Below are 20,859 nucleotides of genomic sequence, written 5' to 3' on the forward strand. Positions count from 1 at the left end.
CTAACATAAAAGAGAGAAAACAAATTTCCACACACTTTTACGGGCGGAAACCCAGAGTATAATAAGTACTACAAGCATCATGTATAAGCATCACAGTATAATCTTGTCATACAACTGTAAAAAGTAATTATATTAAGTATAATAGTGAGTTCAATTTGTTGGAATCCAGGTCTACTAATGAAAACAATGGAATTCTTTGGAGGGTGGGATATTTCAGTTAATTGGGTTTCAACATTAGTCACTAAATAGATGGTAAAAGAGTCATCTGTAAATGCCATTCTTAGCTGTGAGGTAGATGAAAACAGGCAGCCAGCAAGTCTGGCCCAGGGGCTGTAGTTTGCTGCCGCTTGATCACACTAACAGGTGTTAGGATTAAGGCCCCACATTTGTATGTTTTAGAGTTGACCTTTCTAAGCTCTTGCCTTCCTTCCCCATACCATGTTCATAATTTGTTCTACAGTAAAGAGTGAATCCGAGGCCTTTAATGGCTAACTAGAATAAATTCCTATTTACCTTGGGTATTATGAGAATGAAAAATTATATCTATTTGTATATTTTCCCACCTTTTCCAATAATTTCACAATTTCATTGATCTAAGAACTTCACTATAATTCACTAAAGAACAGTGGCTCAGGAGTTCCTGTAGTGGCTCAGTGGTAATGAACCCGACTAGGATCCATGAGGACACGGGTTCGAGCCCTGGCCTCACTCAGTGGGTTCAGGATCTGGAGATGCCATGAGCTGTGACATCGGTCGAAGATGGGGCTTGGATGCCACATGGCTATGGCTGTGGCTGTAGCCGGCAGCTACAGCTCCAATTCGACCCCTAGCCTGGGAATGTCCATAGGCCACGGGTGCAGCCCTAAAAAGACAAAAAAAAAAAAAAAAAGTGACAATAAAAGTTACATTAAAAAAACAGAGCAAACTTAACGTTCTCTATTGACCTGTCGTAGGGAAAGATGGACACACATCTAGATCGCCCTACAGCCAGCTATTTCACTATTTAATATTTAAAAAAAATTTTTTTTTCTGTTTTGAACCCGTCCTCATGGATCCTAGTCGGGTTCGCTTCCGTTGCGCCACGATGGGAACTCCAATATTTAAAACTTTAAATGGACATTGTCTCAAAGAAGAAAACCTGCCCTGAGAGTCAGAGAGAGACAACATGTGCTCCATTTTTTTTTTCATTTTTCTTTATTAGGTAAACACTGTAAGCAATATGAAAAGTGAAACCTCGAGTAACTCTTTCACAGCCTTGAAGAAGGAGTTCCTTTTGAGAGCCAGATTTCTCCCCGCAGAAAAGAGTTTTGAAGAGTTCCTGTTGCAGCGCAACAGTTAACGAATCCGACTAGAAACCAAGAGGTTGCGGGTTCAATCCCTGGCCTCACTCAGTGGGTTAAGGATCCAGCGTTGCCGTGAGCTGTGGTGTAGGTTGCAGACGCGGCTCAGATCCCGCGTTGCTGTGGCTCTGGCGTAGGCCGGTGGCTACAGCTCCGATTCAACCCCTAGCCTGGGAACCTCCATATGCTATGGGTGCGGCCCTAAAAAGCCAAAAAAAAAAAAAAGAGTTTTGATAGGAGCTATCTTTAAACAGGGCTGGGTGCTTCTCAGTTTTGCAGTACAGAAGCTAGGGAACACACTTTAAATGGATCTAGGTGACTGAGTTATCTCCAATTCATCTTTCTCTTTTCCACGGGCACTTTTCTACTAGCGACGGAGGATCTAGTCTGTCGCTGCCCTCCCTCAGAAACCTCCACTCTTTCCCAGCTGCTCCTTGAAGGCGGCTGGCTTCTGTATCCTCCACAATCTAGAAGTGTGGCTTATAGGAAGAGGATGCCCAAGCAGTGGGTGTCAGAGTGAAAGGAGAGCGTGAGGGCAGCCTGTGACCTTGAGTGCGGATGCCAGGAGTAGACAAAGCCGCTGCTTTGCTGAGAGGCGCCTGCCCATGTGATCTCAGTGTGATTCTCTGTGGCCTCTAAGAACTCCTGGGTGGCAGTAAAGGGCCTCTGCTCATGTTGCCCCTTGCACAGCCCCTCTCCCTTCCTTTGCCCCATGAGGTCCACCCTCTCCTCTGCAGAGATGCTCTAACTCGGGTCTCGTCTATGAAGTCTGATGCTTACCACTCTCACTGCGCCATCTACTCATGCCCTTCGCTCTCTCTTTACTTCCCCGCATTTCTTTATTGTCCTTTGTCCCCTCAGGGGCTTCCCTGCACTTCTCAGCTTCATAGTGAAGAGGAAGCCTGGGGAGACCGCGTAAACCAAGCAGAACTATCACACAGCTGTTAGCTTCATGGGACCACGGACTCCGCGTTTGGGGTCCGGCTTGCTAGTGGGAGTATATGTTCTTTCTTTTACTCCATAGAAAGGAGGCCCTCACCTAATTATTTTAATTTTATTATTTGATGAGAGGATGCTGACGATGGGAGGCATAACTTGGCCTGTGTTCTTTCCCACTCAAGACCTAAGTTTAGGTCTGAAGCCCTTCTGAAAGAATAAGGGTTATGAACATCCCTACTAGAAAAGCAATCAGGCACTTTTTTTTTTTGCTTGCTTTTTAGGGCTGCACCCATGGCATATGGAGAGTCCCAGGCTAGGGGTCAAATCAGAGCTGCAGCTGCTGCCCTATGCCACAGCCACAGCAACACAGGATCCGAGCCGCATCTGGGACCTACACCACAGCTCAGGGCAACGCCAGGTCCTCGACCCACTGAGCGAGGCCAGGGATCGAACCCACAACCTCATGGTTCCTAGTTGGACTTGTTTTGGGCTGCGCCACAATGGGAACTCCATCAAGCACTATAAATAGTTGCATACCTCCAGGGCCCTTGGGCAGTCGAGATAAGATAAAGCTGCAGCTATTTCAGGAGGGGGAAAATGTTCACAGTTGGTAGTGTGGTTTGCACAATCAATATTAGCTCCTTTTAGCAAAGTCTGTCTACTCAGCACTGGAGGAGATAAAGAGAACCAGACGCCTGAATTTCTATCTTTTTATGAACCTTATCAATTGTACTTTAATTACACTGGCACGGCCTGCTACATACAACTCATGATATGTACATGTATTTATTTGTTTTATTTTTTTACCTGCAAACATCATCATGTGTTGAAAATTCCAGCCGATCTTATGCCGTCTGCCCAGGTTGAGGAAGAAAGAGAGCGGGTATATGTGGGCAGCTCTGCCCAGGAAGATGGCCACCTGACCGTCGAGGGGAGGTTAAGGGCCCAACATGTTTCCAGGATGGCACTTTCAACAACCTCGGACTGAGCAGAGGATTCTAGGCTTGCCGTGACACCTTGCACAGAGAAGGCAGGCTGGCTAATTTCCCTCCAAACAAAGTCTCAGCAGGAAGCGGGCTTCGACGGGCCAACCTTCCCAACCTCCAGGCTCACAGATGTAATTTCTAGCCTGTTAAACGCACTGGTGTTAACTTCTTGGTTTGATTACACGGATGTGGACCCAGTCTCCAGGCCGTCTAAAAATGAGTCCAGAAAGAAGCTAAGGTCCCATGGCTGGGGTGGGGCGTTCAGAGAAGCCAAAGGGAGCACCCGCTACTGGATCAGCAGCGTCTTGGCAACACCGGCCCAGCACTGTGGGTTAAGGATCTGGCATTGCCTCGGCTGCAGCTTAGTTTGGGGTTGCGGCTCAGATCTGATCCCTAGCCCCGGAGCTCCCTATGCCACAGGGCAGCCAAAAAAAAAAAAAAAAGAAAAGAAAAGAAAAGAAAAGAAACAAAGAAAGAAGAAAAAAGGTGTGTTGGGTTCTATTGGAAGGAAAAAGATAATCACAAGAAGAGAAGAACTAACCCTAGAATCAAACTGTAATTGAACGTTGGCTGGGTAAGCTCGTAAGCGCCGCCGGTTAGAGGTAAACATCAGGGGTCGGAATGACCAGGAAGATCCTACAAATAAGAGGTGAGGCAACTTTGAGGGTTCGCACCACGAAGCCACATTCAGATTCCTCGCAAAGATCAAGCTGGGGCCAGTTCTCTGCCTCCGTGGCTGGCGGGTCTCGGGGGTGGGGTGGGGGGTGTAAGAGGTGGGAGAGGAGGAGCGTGCAAGAGGAACTCTTAGTGTGCAAACCAAAGAATGCAGGGAAATCGCTCCTCTGTCACTGGCTGAGTTCAGACCAGAGCCCGAGAGAGGGATGCACACGGCCCTGGTGGTCACAGAGGCAAACTGCTGTGGAAACCAGAGGACCAGGGAGCTTCCGTTGCAGCGAGGCACCAGCTGCCGGAGCTGCAGCTGCTGCAGACAGAAGCGAGGGCGGGGCTCTCTTTTGCCTCCTTCGGGATCAAATACTGTTTGTCTCCTTCTTGTGGTGCTCGCTGTTTTTCCGGCTGTTGTTTTATTTTGAACAGGAGGAAATGGTTCACACTTCTAACATGATATCCTAGAAGCCATGCAGAAGCCCTCAAGGAGAAGTGGCCTCGGGCTGCACAGAAGCCCCGGCACAGCTCAGCCTTGGACGAGGGCCTCGGCTGTAAACACAGGCAGCGCGCGCTCTCTCACAGGATGCTGTGCTAAGAATATCAATAAAAGTGACGTGCAAGGTCTCTCTTAAGAATACAAACACTGGTCTCCCAGATCCGGAGCGCTTCGTCTGTTGAGCATGCCAATCTAAGATAAAAGGCCCAGTGGAAGCAGATAACACTGGCGGGGTTCGGGCATGGCCTTTGGCCACCATCGCTCTCTATCTAGCTGCTTGGTGAGTATCCGTGATTTCTGTACAATACATGAAAAGACCGGAGAAAAATCTTTTTTTTTTTTTTAAATGGCTGCACCCACAGCATATGAAAGTTCCTGGTCCAGGGATTAAATCTGAGCCACACTGCAACCCACACCACCGCTGCGACAATATCAGATCCTTATAACCCACTGTGCTGGGCTGAAGACCAAACCTGCACCTCCACAGTGACCTGAGCACCACGGTGGGGGCTCCCAAATGCTCCTTTTGGGGGGGGCTCATCCCAAAATACCCAGGAGGCCTCAGAAAAGGTAAAAGGCAACAACCAGCCACCATGGTCTCCTGCTCAGAACTCGAAATCCAGGCTGAGCTGAACTGCAATAGTTCCAAGACCCAAAGAGTTCAGCTGAATGAAAACAATAGGATCTGAGGCCATGCGAGCAGAGCGCTCAGGTGTCAGGGCACTGCTGGGCATGCATTTCGCCCCTTGAGAGGCGCCAACCCTCCAAACCATGCATCTCTTCCAAAAACTGCTCTCACAATGGGACTAAATCACGGAGCCAAGTATTTTTTCCATCTTATCTTCGCTTCCTCTCCTTTTTCTTTCTTTGCGGCAAAAAAAAAAAAAAAAAAAAAGGGAGGGTCTTTTCTATTGTGGGGAAGGTTAAGTGAAAGCGTGTTCACCACTGCGGGCTGCCCTGCGGCAAGAGTAACAGAACCTGCAGGTCATACAAAAGGGGAACCTCCTGGATTGGGATTCATGCGGCAATGGGAAAAAAACAATTTGGGGGACTGATACGGGTTGCCGATTTGTAGACCTGGTAGGAAGGGTGCTGAAGAAAACAAATGACGCCTTGTCCATCACCAGTGTAACAGGAAGGCCATCTTACACAGAAAATGCAGAAAGGGCAACCCTAGCATCAAAACTAGTGCTTGAAATCAAATATATTTACCTTTTTTTGGTCTTTTTTTAGGACCTCACCCGCGGCATGTGGAAGTTCCCAGGCTAAGGGTCGAATTGGAGCTACAGCTGCCAGCCTACGCCACAGCCACAGCCACGCCAGATCCGAGCCGTGTCTGTGACCTACACCACAGCTCACAGCAACTCTGGATCCTTAACCCACTGTGCTGGGCCAGGGATCGAACCTGCATCCTCATGGATGCTAGTCAGATGCATTTCCGCTGAGCCACGATGGGAACTCCAGATATATTTAGCTTTATACACTGACCACTTCTTTTTCTCATCATAAAACCACCACGAACAAGCACTGGCTCTGCCACCTCTCTGCCCAAACCAGAAATTACTGTTGTTATTGCTTCCCCAGCAGTGGTCGTGTTTCCATGTAGAAAATAGTGGAACCCCCCCACCCCCAAAAAAGGATACAAAAGCTCCGATGATGAAAACGGGGCTGAAGACGTGCTTCTGGAAGGTAAACAGCGCCAGGCCCATGTAGGAGAAGATGAAGTTCTCGGCCAGGAAGTGTAACACCTCAAACAGCTGCGCAGAGAGGGAAGAGGAAGCCGTAAACCCCCCGAGTCCCTCCCTTGTATTCGCAGGTCACCTGTGAGAACACAGGGCTCTCGCTCACCTGCTTTGTTCGACTTCTTGATTCCACCGACAGATTGTTGTAGGTGTAATGAGCTTGTGTGATGCCACAGAAGAGGACAGCCACAACCCCTGGCGAGAGGTAAAGAAAAGGAAAAAAAAAAAATCAATGGGGTAGGGGAAAAATGAAGCAAAAAAAAAATACCCCCCCAAAACAAAAAGGTAGACAAGGCCAGCATACCCAACTTCCTCAAAGGTTTTCAACGTTTCCTACGACTGAAAACTCCCCCTGCCTCCATGTCTCCTATCAACCTTTCCTGCTCCCAACCCGGTTCTCCTTCAAAGCCAAGGCCCCTGATTTCCCCACCTTGCTCCAGTTTTCTCACTTTTTTTTTTTTTGTCTTTTCGCCTTTTCTAGGGCTGCGACCCGCGGCACATGGAGGTTCCTAGGCTAGGGGTCCAATCGGAGCTGTAGCCTCCAGCCTACACCACAGCCACAGCCACGCCAGATCCAAGCCACATCTTCGACCTACACCACAGCTCACGGCAATGCTGGATCCTTAACCCACTGAGCGAGGCCAGGGATCGAACCCACAACCTCATGGTTCCTAGTCTGATTTGTTAACCACTGCGCCACGATGGGAACTCTTCCCCCCCCCACCCCCGCGCACCTTGCTCCAGTTTTAAGGGTATCTGCTCCTCTCTTCTCAACTCCTAAGGAATTGACCATCTCTACGTGGCATGTAGCATCCAGTCCCTCAAAGAGACTCTTAAGTGTTCGCCCATCCCACACCTTTGTCGTAATCCTCTCTGTTCATTGAATGAATGAATTTAATTTCAAACCAATGCTTTAAATATTGTGCATGGTCCAAGGGCTTCATAGGAAATGGATCCAGAGAACTAGTCCATTTATCCAAGCCCCGAATCTAGATTTCAGGTTAACGGTGACAATTTTGCTTTGCAAGGCAATGAACACACCTGGGATTTGACCTATATATTTATAGATTATAGTCAAGTTTTAAAGGAAGTGGGGCATTATAAAGATGTGCTGCAATAGTTTAAAAAGATGATAAAAGGACTTGCTAATTACCCGGAGTATGTATGGTAACTGTACTTGAGTTTTCTAGTGGAAAAATCTAGTGATTAGTTTTTTTTTTTTTTAATGAGAGAATGTGAGGAATTAAAACCATACCATCACTCACACTAATAATCTAGGAAACTGGCACCATAAAAACATAGTATTGACAGGCAATGATTAAACACACCAGAAACAAAATAAGGAAAACTCATAATCGCACTCATCTGAGTAGATTTAAGGTATTACGTTTAAAAGGATACATATTGTGTTTATTATTGCTGTTTGTAAATCACGGAGGATACAAATAAGGGGTTAACGTAGTCATTAACTTTGCAGCAAAGCATCTACTTAGAGTCAGGATGAGGACTCGAACATGTAACTGAATTTGAAACAATAAAGTTTATCCTGTAAAAAAGATGCAGCTTTGGAGTTCCTGTTGTGGCTCAGTGGTTAACGACTCCGACTAGGAACCATGAGGTTGCGGGTTCGATCCCTGGCCTGGCTCAGTGGGTTGGGGATCCAGCGTTGCCGCGAGCTGGGGTGTAGGTTGCAGAGGCGGCTCAGATCTGGCATTGCTGTGGCTCTGGCATAGGTCGGCGGTTACAGCTCCAATTCGACCCCTAGTCTGGGAACCTCCACATGCCTCGGGAGAGGCCCCAGAAAAGGCAAAAACACACAAAAAAAATGCAGCTTTGGAAGGAGGTCCCACTGGGGCACCATGGGTTAAGGATTCAATGTTATCTCTGCAGGGGCTGGGGTTGCTGCTGAGGTGTGCGTTCGATCCCCAGCCCAGCACTGCTGCAGCTGTGGCATAGGTTGCAGCTGCAGCTCAGATTCGATCTCTGGCCCAGGGAACTTCCTTAAAAAAAAAAAAAAAAAGACGCGGATTTGGAAACGAAATGATTTTTATAAATTGCAAACTAAATTATTCACAAGACAGAAACCAGCCTTGCTCAGCAATCCTCCATATGGACACTCCGTGAGCAGTTTATCAACTCCGGGGAGCAGCTACTTAAGAATTCTTCCCTCCCCTCGACCTTCCTCAGCCCCCACCGCGGTGAAGGAAAGGGTGGTCCAAGGACAGGGAAAATCCAGCCGAAACCCCAAACCCACCTGTAAACCCACAGGCTTCGGCCAAGAGGAACGTGCTCCAGGACATCAGGAAGAAGAGCGCCGTCTCCAGCAGGGGGAAGCAGTGCAGCTTGGTGAACTTGGTCACGTTAGCCTGTCAAGGAGCTGTCTCCAGCCACAAGCATCCAGGTCACCGAGAACCACGCTCTATCAGCCCAGGACTGCTCCCTAAGGGCGGTCCTTTGCCCCTAATGCTTCTTTTGGGGCCCCAACGTTGCTGCTTGGTTTTTACAATAAACAAAATGAAGCTTTGGAGTTCCCGTCATGGTGCAGTGGTTAACGAATCCGACTAGAAACCAGGAGGTGGCGGGTTCGATCCCTGGCCTTGCTCCGTGGGTTAAGGATCTGGTGTTGCCAGGAGCTGGGGTGTAGGTTGCAGATGCGGCTCGGATCCTGCATTGCTGTGGCTCTGGTGTAGGCCGGCAGCGACAGCTCCGATTGGACCCTTGGCCTGGGAACCTCCATATGCCGTGGGAGTGGCCCAAGAAATGGCAAAAAGACAAAAAAAAAAAAAAAAAGAAAAGAAAATGAAGCTTCCCAGTAGAAGAGACGTTCCCAAATGTGGGTAGAGGAGGGAGGAGGGGGGATACTGTTTAGTGGGCACACGGTTTCTGTTGGGGATGGTGAAAAGGGTTATGGGATTAGGGGGATGGACCCTTGCACATTGGAGGCATCCAGCCCAGTGTACCAACACTGTGGATATACCCAATGCCACTGAACTGATCACTTAAAATGGTTAAAACGGCAAGTTTTATGTTATATGCGTTTTACTGCAATTTAGAAAAAAAAACAATCATGTAAATAAAACCACAAACCATTGAACTGTACACTTCAAGTGGGTGAACTGTATGGGATGTGAATTTTATCTCGGTAAGGCTGGTTTTAAAAATTAAGCTTTCCAAAGAAACTAGAAAGGGCTCTCTGTGCTCCTTGCAATGCCCACATTTCTGCGAGACACAGTCAAGGCCCGAGGTGTGGCGGGCAGGTTAGTTCTGGTAGTGCTGAGAGCACCTCAGGCAGGCCTGGGAAGATGAGGTGGGGAGACTCTGACCTCTGTGGGCCATTAAGGCCTGAGTCCGTAGCAGGTGCCTAGTGAGTGCATGAGAACAAAGTGTGCGAGACTCCAGGGGCAATTCCGCAGTGCTGGTGTCACTTTCTGGGATCAGAGAGTCCCCTCCTAATACTGCCATTCCATGGTGGGCCAGCTTAGAATCATCTCATGAGTGGTTTCACTGAGCAATCTAAGTTCCCAGGGCATCAAAAGGGCCTTTATGAAGAAAGCAATCTATACAGCAGAAATTGACAGAACATTGCAAATCAACTATAATTAAAAAGAATTAAGGAGTTCCCGTCTTGGCGCGGCAGAAACAAAGCCGACTAGGAACCATGAAGTTGCAGGTTTGATCCCTGGACTTGCTCAGTGGCTTAAGGATCCAGCATTGCCGTGAGCTGTGGTGTATGTTGCAGACGCAGCTCGGATCCTGCATTGCTGTGGCTGTGGCGTAGGCCGGCGGCTACAGCTCTGATAAGACCCTTAGCCTGGGAACCTCCATATGTCACGGGTGCGCCCTAGAAAAGACAAAAAAAAAATTAAAAAACTAATTCTCTCAAAAAAAAGAAAGAAAGAAAAGCAAGAAAGCAATCTAAATCTACACAGTCCAGTATGGTAGCCACTAGCCTCATGTGGCTACTCAGCACTTAGAACGTGGCTCGTCTGAATGGAGATGTACTGTAAGAGCAAAACTTACGCCATAGTTCAATGATTTAGCACAAGAACTGAATGAATAAAATCTCATTAATAATTTTATAACTTTTGGTAGTAATTTACATATTGACTGCAGGCTGAAATGTGGCTCCCATTGCGCCTGTGTGGGACACAGGTAAGCTAAATGCCGTTGCAAGAAGATATGATGGACTCAGCACATCTGGGGAAGGGTTCCCTGCTCATTCTACATTTTGCTTCTATGTTGGTTGGCTGGTTTTTAAGTCACTATTGTAAAGTCCTTGCCTCAAGGAAGGCCACCTTGCTGTCATTCTCACAGACGGTTCCTGGCTAGTTATGGCCATGATGGTCCTGTATGGCCCACAGCAGTGGAAACCAGCAGCAAGGCTGGGGCTAAAGTACTTCCCAGCTTTCCTCCCAACCTCCTGAAAGGTGCTTCCTCGTTCCCAGCCTTCTCCTCTCTTCTCACCCCACGCCCCCCACCCCATTCATGCTCCCCACAAGCTCCGATCTCCAACTGGTTCATTGGAAGGAGAGAAAACCCAAAGATGAAGACAGAGCTAAGCTGAGACATACACTTGTCAACATTTTCTCAACCTCTTAGCTCCTAGCTCCCGTCGACTGTCAGGTTTCCCCAAAGGGTGACACTTCCAGAGCCCCCCAGCCCCCAGTGGAACAATCAATGGAAGATTCACTTCTGAAAGGGCGCACTGAGAACTTGCTTTTCGCAGGTCTCGTGCCACCTCATCATACTGAGGCCCAGGACAGACACTAAGAAAAGGATATTAGAGCAGTCACAACCCCAGTCACAGCTCCCATGGTAAAAGAGCCGCTAAATATACCTAGAAAAATGCCAACTGACTTAAAAAAGGCAGCAGCATCAAAGGCGTGAGTGTTGAGCCCCGCTGGCTGGTAGGCAACGATAGACCTGAAGGGAAAAAGAAAGAGTTAAAAAAAAACACTGGGTGATATCCTATGGTATTTGTCTTTCTCTTTCTGACTGACTGCACTCAGGATGAGAGTCTCTAGTTCCATCCGTGTTGCTGCACATGGCATTATTTCATTCTTTTTTATGGCTGTGTAGTATTCCATTGTGTATATATACTCCATCTTCCCGATCCAATCATCTGTCGATGGACATTTGGGTTATAGCACTGAGAACTATGTCCAGATACTTACAACGTAGCACGACAATGGGAGAAAAACATCATGTATACGTGTATGTGTAACTGGGTTCCCATGCTGTATAGTGGGAAAAAAGAATTGTGTTGGGGGAAATAATAAAAAAACAACAACAAAAACACTGGGCAGGTTTTACACCGGGGTTACATAAAAGTCTGGACAAACACAGTGATCTATACACTCTACAGAGCCCTCCCCACAGTGCATTCCTTGAATTTCCTCTGCAGCCACCATACTATGCTGGTAGCGGCATTCCCATTGCTGCTGACTGGCCACAGCCACGCAGCCGCATCCACCGAGTGGATAAACCTCATTTGGAAAAACACCTAATTCAATGTTTAACACGTTTAAGCTGGGCCTCTGAATTTAGCCCAGAGCGTTCAGGAAGCCAGAGTTTCTCGTCCCAGGAGGAAACACCGTTACTTACGAGGACAAAACAATGGCGACAGCATCATTGAGGACGCTTTCTCCAAACAGAAGTGCGTAGAGGTCCACGTCCGCATGCAGTTCATTAAATATCGCCAGTACAGTCACTAAAAAACATGGGCCCAAAGCATATAAATTAGTTGCAGTTTCTGCCTTTAAGCCACTGATGACAAATTTAGGGAAGCAATTCTTATCTCTAGCGGGACAGGATGTTGCAGGCAGGGAGTCAAAGACCAGTGGTCTATGGCAGAGATGAAAAAATGACAATCTTAGTCGGAACGAGAAGTGACATGATGCTTGGTTTTAATAATGCTGCGCTTTCCAGTGTAATCTCATCACACTTTGAAGATGCCTCAACTGCAAAACTTAAAAAATAATCACAGGAGTTCCCGTCGTGGCTCAGTGGTTAAGAAGCCCGACTAGGATCCCTGAGGAGGAGGCGGGTTCAATCCCTGGCCTTGCTCAGTAGGTTAAGGATCTGGCGTTGCCGTGAGCTGTGGTATAGGTTTCAGAGGCGGCTCGGATCCCGCGTGACTGTGGCTGTGGCTGTGGCTGTGGCTGGCAGCTGTAGCTCCGATTCAACCCCTAGCCTGGAAACGTCCATATGCCATGAGTGTGGCCCTAAAAAGCAAACAAACAAACAAATAAACAAACACCCACAATCAGATTGCCTTTCTCGTGCAGCAGATTAGGGATCTGGGCTCGTCACTGCAGTGGCTCAGGTGGCTGCTGTGGTGCAGGTTTGATCCCTGGCCCAGGAACTTCCACATGCTGCGGGTGCCACCAAAAAAAAAAAAAAAAATCACAATCATTGTGACTTGGCTCTACTGGTGGGCTGAAATCTCTTTGAAGGCAGAAACCCTATCATACTGGTCGCTGTGCTTTTGGATGCCAGCATAGAGTTGGGGCACAGAAAAGGCTTTACTAGAGGTTTGGGAAATAATGAAAGTCTTCGTTTGTGACAGACTACACATAATTACATTTCTCCCAGTTTTCACATTTCGTAGTCATTTCAAAATCAGCTCTTCTCCAGACCAGCAGATCTCATACTGATCTCAGGACTCCTTTACACCCTTAAAAATTTTGAGGCCCCCAAAGAGCTTTAATTCTGTAGACTATAGCTATCAATCCTGGTCATTATTAATACCAAAAAAGTACATATTTATTCATTTAAATGACCAGCAAACCCATTGTATGTTAACATGTTTTTAATGAAAAAATAATTACATCTCCCCAAAAAAAAGAGCAAGAAGAGAGGCATTGTTTTACATTTTTTCAAATCTCTGTAACATCTGCAGTAATGGAAGATAGATGGTTCTCATATCTGTTTGTGCATCTGATCAACAGAGTCCATATCACACATTATGCAGACCCTGGAAAACGCCATTGACTGTACACTTGTGAAAGAACGAAAGTAAAAAGCAAATAATATACTACTACTATTATTGTTTGCCTTTTTAGGGCCACACTCACGGCGTAGGGAAATTCCCAGGCTAGGGGTCGAATCAGAGCTCCAGCTGCCAGCCTATGCCACAGCCACAGCCACTCGGGATCCGAGCCACGTCTGCGAACCTACACCACAGCTCACAGCCATGCCAGATCCTTAACCCACTGAATGAGACAAGGGATCAAACCCACATCCTCATGGATGCTAGTCGGGTTCGTTCTCACTGAGCCACAGCAGGAGCTCCGCTACTATTATTAAATGAGTTATGACTTTATGGAACCCCTGAAATGGTTTTGGAGTTTCTCAACTTTGGTCCCACTGACATTCAGGGCCAGGTAACAACTCTATTGTGGGGGCTGTCCTATGTACTGTGTGTATATGTACATATTTTTTTTTTTTTGCTTTTTTAAAATGACTGCACCCGCAACATACAGAAGTTCCCAGACTAAGGGTCGAATCGGAGCGGCCACTGGGGCTATGCCATAGCCACCGCAACATTGGATCAGAGCCACATCTGCAACCTACACTGCAGGCTGCAGCAACGCCAGATCCTTAACCTACTGAGTGAGGCCAGGGATCGAACCTGCATCCTCAGGGACACCACGTTGGGAACCCGTTAAGCCACAACGGGAACTCCTGTCCTGTGCATTTTAAGATAGTTCAGCAGCATCCCTGGCCTCTACCCACAAGATACCAAGAGCCCTGCACACTCTCCCCCGCCAAGTTGTGACATCCAAAAATGTCTCTAGATGTTGCCAAATGTCTACGGGGGGGCGGGGGCTCGAACTCAAACCCAGTTAAGAACCCCTGCTCTAGATATATACACACAAGCAGGGTTCTCTCTCCACTCACACCCGACTACCTTCTGCTTTGTTAGTTTCTGCCACAAGCACTTGAAACACTCAACTCAGTTCCCCAGCTTCGCTTGCTATGAGTGCCACCGCTTCCTGCCTGGAAGCAGGTGGAGACTGGATGCGGTGCAGTCATCGGGCCTCCCTGGGGCAGCTAAGGTGTGTCTGAAACCCAGGGGGGGGGGGTGCACCAGAAAGACCAAGTGCCTGGATGCCTGATTACAGTGGGAGCCGAGGCGCCAGCGTCCGGCCCTTAGCCAAAATAAACAGCTATCTGTTTAAGCTGGTATTAGCCAGATTTTTCTGTTATTTACAGCCAAAAGCATTACTAACTCATCTGACTAGAAAATAAAGCCAAACAAATATTTAGCAGTACCGTACGTCAACCACTCTTTTAGCCATCATTCAGTCCAAGAAATGGAACTGTGCCAACCCCTCTGAGAAGCCCTCCCACTCCGAATACGTTCTGTCCCAATCTCAAGCCCCTAAAAGTAACCAGTAACCTGATTTTATAATCATTTCCTTGCATTTCCCTATAGTTTGACCACTCAGTGTATATCCCTTGACGCTATCATTTCGGCTTTACCCATTAAAAAAAATTGGGTTTTTTTCTTTTTTGGCCACCCTGTTGCAAATAGAGTTCCCAGGCCAGAGAGCAGACCCAAATTGCAGTTTCCATCTACGCTGCAGCTGCAGCAATGCCGGATCCTTAACTCGCTGTGCTGGGCCAGGGATCGAACATGCATCACAGCTCTCCAGAGATGTCACCCATCCCGATGTGCCACAGCAGGAACTCAATTTTATTTTTTAAATTTTTTTGGTTCTTTTTAAATTTTTTATTATGGTTGATTTACAATGTTCTGTCAATTTCTATTGTACAGCAAAGTGATCCAGTCACACACACACACACACACACACGTTCTTTTTCTCACATTATCCTTCATCACGTTCTACCACAAGTGATTAGAGATATAATTGCTTGTGCTCTACAGCAGGTAATACTATCATCTCTTTTACTTGGGTTCCCCAACCCCATTTCCTTTAGCTTCTTTTGGAATATTAATCAAGTTTCATCTGCTTTGGGACCCTCTTCTTCGGGTATGACTTCATTATCTGTAACTCTATTATTCAGATGCGTTATCCCTATCTTTTCTTACATTTATACGAAGTTCAACCTCAGTCCATTTCGGCTGCTCATCGTAAGTGAAGCGGGTTGGGGAAGAAAGCCCAGAAGAGCTTTCCTGGTCTCATGGCTCTAGAGCTCCCTCTTCTGGTTCTATGTTGAAGTATTAAAAGTACAGCCTCTGAGTGTAGCCACCTCTCCCAGGCTGAGATGGGCTTCCTCTGGGCTCCTCCACCGTGAGTATCTGAGCTTTCTTTCTCCTTTAATGCCCTGCCCATCAAGGTCTGTGGTCCTAACAGCTCATTTTTGGCAGCGGCTCTGTCCTTACAGAGAGATCGTCGCAGGGGATTTTCGGAGGGACCAGATCACTCCAGCAGCCTCACACCTCCTCCCGTCTCCTTGCCCTCGCTGGCAAATTGAAGCCTGTTAGGCCTCCTCATAGTATGAACTATTATTATCTGATATGCCCATTAAATTCTTAATCCCGGGGGGGGGGGGACCCTCTCCTTTTCAGTGTGTGAATACTTGTGGGGAATTTCTGGGTTCCCTGATGATCAAAATGATCCGCAGCCCCCACCCCCGCCCCCCCGCCCGGCCTCCCCCAGCACAGCTGCTGTTCTTATTCCCCAACTCTCACTGCTACTGGTAGTGTGACCCCACTAGTTGTTATTCGGGGATTCGTGGCGACACTCTGTCACATAGTTGAGTTTCTGTGTTTTTCTCTTTGGCTGTCCTGATGTCTCTATGTTTGTCAGGGATGAAGGGAGATTCTAAAACTATCCACATCACAGCTTCCTTTTCAAAAAGTTTAATTCACTTGTTGAGAGAAAACAAAGAATGATCTGAATGTGAAAAATGTCAGCTGTATCAGGAGGCTGCTCCAGCTAATTACAAACCTAGACAATGAAACCACTACTCTAAGCATTCAGATGCCAGCCAGCCATCCTGAGGGGGCATTGGCAGGAAGCATATTTCCTAAGGGACAGACATGTCATCTTCCTAACACAAGACACAAGGTCAGGAGCTCCCGTCATGGCTCAGCGGTAACGAACCCAACTAGCATCCATGAGGATGCAGGTTCAATCCCTGGTGTCACTCAGTGGGTTAAGGATCCGGCACTGCCCGGAGCTGTGGTGTAGGTCACAGACGCGGCTCAGGTCTGGCGTTGCTGTGGCTGTGGTTGTAGGCCAGCGGCTGAAGCTCCGATTTGATCCCTAGCTTGGGAACTTTCATATGCCTCGGGTGTGGCCCTAAAAAGACCAAAAAAAAAAAAAAAGGCATAAGGTCAATCTCTTATCTCCACTCTTAAAAAGTTTATGAAGTTATACAACAGAAGTGCCATTCCCCACATGATTGGTTTATTAAGGTATATTATATTTTTTGGTACGGACAAAAAAAAAAAAAAAGGCAGCCATGAGAATGACCATCACTCAGTGAGGGAATGATTGAATACACAGGGGTAAAGATAAAAAAAAAAAATTACACACCAGGAGAAATCTTTAAGGAGGAGGCTAAAACTAGTCCCAATTTCCTGGATTATTTATCACATGACCATGTGTGTGGCTCCTCACATAAAGCCCATGACAGTTAAATGTCTGTGTCACCTTGACTGAGCGGGTACACAGATATTTGACTCCACGTGGTTCTGGGTGTGTGTGTGTGTGTGTGTGTGTGTGTGGTTCTGGGTGAGAGTAACACTTGAATCCGTGCGCTGAGGAAGGTTTCCCTAGAACAAAAAGGCAGAGGAAGGGAGCATTTGCTTTCAAATTGCCTTTCTCTGCCTGTCTTTGAAGCCAGCCCCCAACCACGGCACTGGTTCTCGTGGGTCTTCAGCCTGTGGACTGCACATCTCGGGACTTCTTAGCCTCCGTAATTGCACGAGCCAACTCCTTATCATCAATCAACCTCTCTCTCCCCCCAACTCCTGCTCTGTACCATGCATACGTGCACACACACACACACACGGAGTCTCCTATATGTTTCTGCTCCTTTGAAGAACCTCAACTAATACTAGACGTTCACTCTATGTTGTCATCATGTGACATAAGAATTGTTTTGTTTTTCACCCGATGTTGCGGAAAATTTGACAACGATAATAACGACAAGGTCTTACCATTGAACCTGGCACTAGGCTAAACATTTCACGATCTCGTCTAGTCCTCATTAAAAGCCCGGGGTGGGTAGTAGTATCATGCCCCCCAATTTAGAGAGGAGACGACAGGCTGCTTTCTGCTGCCGTATCACATTTTCCCCCAATCTCAGTGGTCAAACTCAAGAGGGGTTTTGTCTGTTGCTCATGCAATACGGTCACTGGGGGTTGGCACCAGTGGCCTCTGCTGTTGTCAGTCACTCAGGGACTCAAGGCTGGTGGAAGCTAATCGCAACAAACAGAGCACAGGCCTGGCAGCCCCGGAGATGCAGGTCCCAGGCCGTAGCAGTGAGGGTCTTGGCAGGAAACAGATGAGCAATGTGAGGAGTGTTTATAACGTGGTTATTTATAGAAGCATGGGGAGGGAAGCCCCAAGGGAGAGGGCAGTACTTACGGCCGATCAAAGCGAGTTCTTACACCATCCCTGGGCAGGGCCCAGGGAAGGAGTGACTGCCAGAACGGGCGAGGGTCGCCCACGGAGCCATGACCTTTGATCCAGGGACACAGCCAGCCCCACAGGGCCCTTGCATGTCTCCCCTCCTGCCAGTCTCCCACTGGTGCTCTGCTGGGAGCAAATCCAGTGGGAAAGAGGAAGGCAAAGGAAGCTCTGAAAACTCCCATACACGTCACCCTCCCGGTACTAGGAGGGTGCAGAAGGGTGGTGAGTAAACCCGGAGGGGCAAACAGCAGCATCCAGTGTAGCCACCAACTGGCCATGAGAACGTAGTGCATGGCAGAGCCCAGAGACTTGGTAAAGTGACGGCTTGGGCTACGTGATTCCCAAAAGCCATTGTGACATCCATTCATTCAATCGTTCGTTTGTCTGTTTGTTTGCTTGCTTTTTAGGGCCACACCTGCGGCATATGGAAATTCCCAGGCTGGGGGACAAATTGGAGCAACGTGGGATCTCAGCCGCGTCTGTGAACTACACCACGGCTCACCGCCACACCAGATCCCCAACCCACTGAGTGAGGCCAGGGATCGAACCACATCCTTATTCCTGAGCCACAACGGGAACTCCCAGGCACTGTGACTTTTATTTTTTTTTTAATTTTTATTTTTTTTAGGGCCGCATGCGCGGCATATGGAGGTTCCAGGGCTAGAGGTCACATTGGAGCTGGAGCCACTGACCTACGCTACAGCTGCAGCAACACTGGGTCTTTAACCCACGGAGCGAGGCCAGGGATCGAACCTGCATCCACATGGATGCTAGTCAGATTCATTTCCGCTGAGCCATTACGGGACCTTCCACTGTGACTTTTAAACAGTTTTCCTAAAATACTCCTGTAGCAGTAGTGAAAAATACTGCACGGTTAACCTATTTATATGATAATAAATGCTAGCTTGCACTTTGCACTTTGCACTGGTCTGCATCTGGCTATTCTGAATTTCCGTTTCTTATTTTCTCTGCCCACTACCTGAGCAAGCCTGTGCCCAGCCACAATGAGGAATATGGGTGCTGACAAGCAGAAGACGATTTTGAGTGGGGGTGGGGGCAGCAGGCAGGGGATGACAGACTGGGTAAGTGGCTTCTAAAGGCAAAGAAGAAACAGACCGCTCCCCCCGCCCTCAACAGCTGGGCCCTTGGAATCAGAGAGAACAGGGTCACAAGAGCTGTTTCCAAATAGACATAGCCTGAGAAATTACAATTCACTGACTGAAGACTGCTGGCACAGGGATCAAAAAGCAGTGGGAAGAGTTCCCTGGTGGCTCAGCAGGTTATGGGGCAGGTATTGTCACTGCAGTGGCCGAGGCACTGGTTTGATCCCTGGCCTGGGAACTTTTGCATGCTGCAGGCACAGCCAAAAACAAAAACAAAGTAGTGGGGGAAAAAAAAATCAATGAAGAGCAGAAAGAGGAAAAAGGAAAAACCAAGAACCTGAATTGGTTCATTCAACTAACCTTTCCTAAACGCTTCATCTGTGTACTAAAGAGTACCTAGCACTTGCAAACACTTGGTACAAAGCGCCCGGTATTACTGTGTACAAAACGGCCTGGACTCAAGGGCTGTGTCAAAAGTGCAGGCATAAAGAAAGAGTATCCAGGCGGGTGGTGGATATGAACTCGGTCTCAAAGACTCAGCAGGAGTTCCCGTCATGGCTCAGTGGTTAACAAACCCGGCTAGTATCCATGAGGACGTGGGTTCGATCCCTGGCCTCGCTCAGTGGGTTAAGGATCCGGCTCTGCTGCCGTGAGCTGGGGTGTAGGTCGCAGATGCGGCTCGGATCCCGTGTTGCTGTGGCTGTGGTGGAGGCTGGTGGCTACAGCTCCGATTCGACCCCTGGCCTGGGAACGTCCATATGCTGCAGGGGCAGCCCTAAACAGACAAACGACAAAGACAAACAAAAAAAAGACTAAGCAAAAGACTGCCTGGGTGGGGCACCTAGAGCATTACTCTCTGACCACACGGCTCCCAAATTCCGAAACACTGTCAGGAAACTGATGCACGGGAGATCCTACTGGCAGGGCAAGAACTCAAACCACCAGCTGCAACTCCACATCCCACATTCTTTTTTTTTTTTTGTCTTTTTTTTGCTATTTCTTGGGCCGCTCCCACGGCATATGGAGGTTCCCAGGCTAGGGGTCGAATTGGAGCTGTAGCCGCCAGCCTACACCAGAGCCACAGCAATGCTGGATCCGAGCTCCGTCTGCAACCTACACCACAGCTCACGGCAACGCCGGAACGTTAGCCCACTGAGCAAGGGCAGGGACCGAACCCGCAACCTCATGGTTCCTAGTCGGATTCGTTAACCACTGCGCCACGACGGGAACTCCCACATCCCACATTCTTTTCACAAACCAGGGGGCTTCCACCAGCCAAGTCTTTGGTATCTATTGACTTCATGTGTATCAGAAAACATGGGGGTACGAGACATCAGTGGGTTTTGGAGCATCAAGAGTTTTCAATGTTGTCTACACAGTTGCCACACAGGTGTCTAGAGCTGTGCTACTGAATGTGGTCATGACTAGCCAGAAGGAGCTAATTAAACTGACATCATTTAACACAAAATACTTCAACATTCCGTTCTTTGGTTCCACTACCCCACATTTCAAGGGCTCCACAGCCACACCCCAGCTACTGGCTACCATACGGGACTGGGTAGATGATGGAATATTTGCATCACCACAGAAAGGTCTACTGGGTAGCCCTGATCAAGCGGACCCCCGAGAGGTACCGTGAAGGGGAGCTGGGATGGGAATCAGAGTATCTTAGAGATCATGACTGCCCAGAATGTTAGAAGGCATCAAAGACATTGAAGAGACCTTTCCATCTGTACTAGGAGAACAAGATCAGCTCTTTCTCCATACATTTCTTTCCCTACCATGTACTCCCAAGAGTTTACATTTCGAGGAAAGAATTGCTGTTAACTGCTTTACGCGAAGTGGTTTAATTACAGGGTTCCAACCTGGACAGGAGAGCTGTTTGGTTTGTTTGTGTTGGAGCTGCAGGGGAGGAAAGGTGTCTAATGATTCCGCTTTTAAGAACCGGCTCAACTAACACTTGGAAAATACACAG

The 20,859-nt window shown here is 47.9% G+C and overlaps 1 protein-coding gene across 3 annotated transcripts in view; it reads right to left on the bottom strand.

Moving 5' to 3' along the window:
- SLC9A7 (solute carrier family 9 member A7) overlaps nt 1-20,859 on the bottom strand; it is a 164,462-nt gene that overhangs the window by 41,461 nt on the left and 102,142 nt on the right. For all 3 annotated transcript variants that reach the window (XR_007132902.1, XM_047765701.1, XM_047765700.1), the window contains exons 6-11: nt 11,774-11,879; nt 10,951-11,092; nt 8,424-8,529; nt 6,276-6,364; nt 6,071-6,184; nt 3,087-3,198 (exon numbers count right to left, since the gene is read on the bottom strand). Coding sequence is in view for 2 of the 3 variants with exons in the window: in XM_047765701.1 (XP_047621657.1) it covers nt 3,087-3,198; nt 6,071-6,184; nt 6,276-6,364; nt 8,424-8,529; nt 10,951-11,092; nt 11,774-11,879 (669 nt within the window). In the remaining variant the exon portion in view is untranslated. The remainder of the gene's footprint in view (nt 1-3,086; nt 3,199-6,070; nt 6,185-6,275; nt 6,365-8,423; nt 8,530-10,950; nt 11,093-11,773; nt 11,880-20,859) is intronic.

Source organism: Phacochoerus africanus, chromosome X, assembly GCF_016906955.1.
Source record: "Phacochoerus africanus isolate WHEZ1 chromosome X, ROS_Pafr_v1, whole genome shotgun sequence".
Lineage (NCBI taxonomy): Eukaryota > Metazoa > Chordata > Mammalia > Artiodactyla > Suidae > Phacochoerus > Phacochoerus africanus.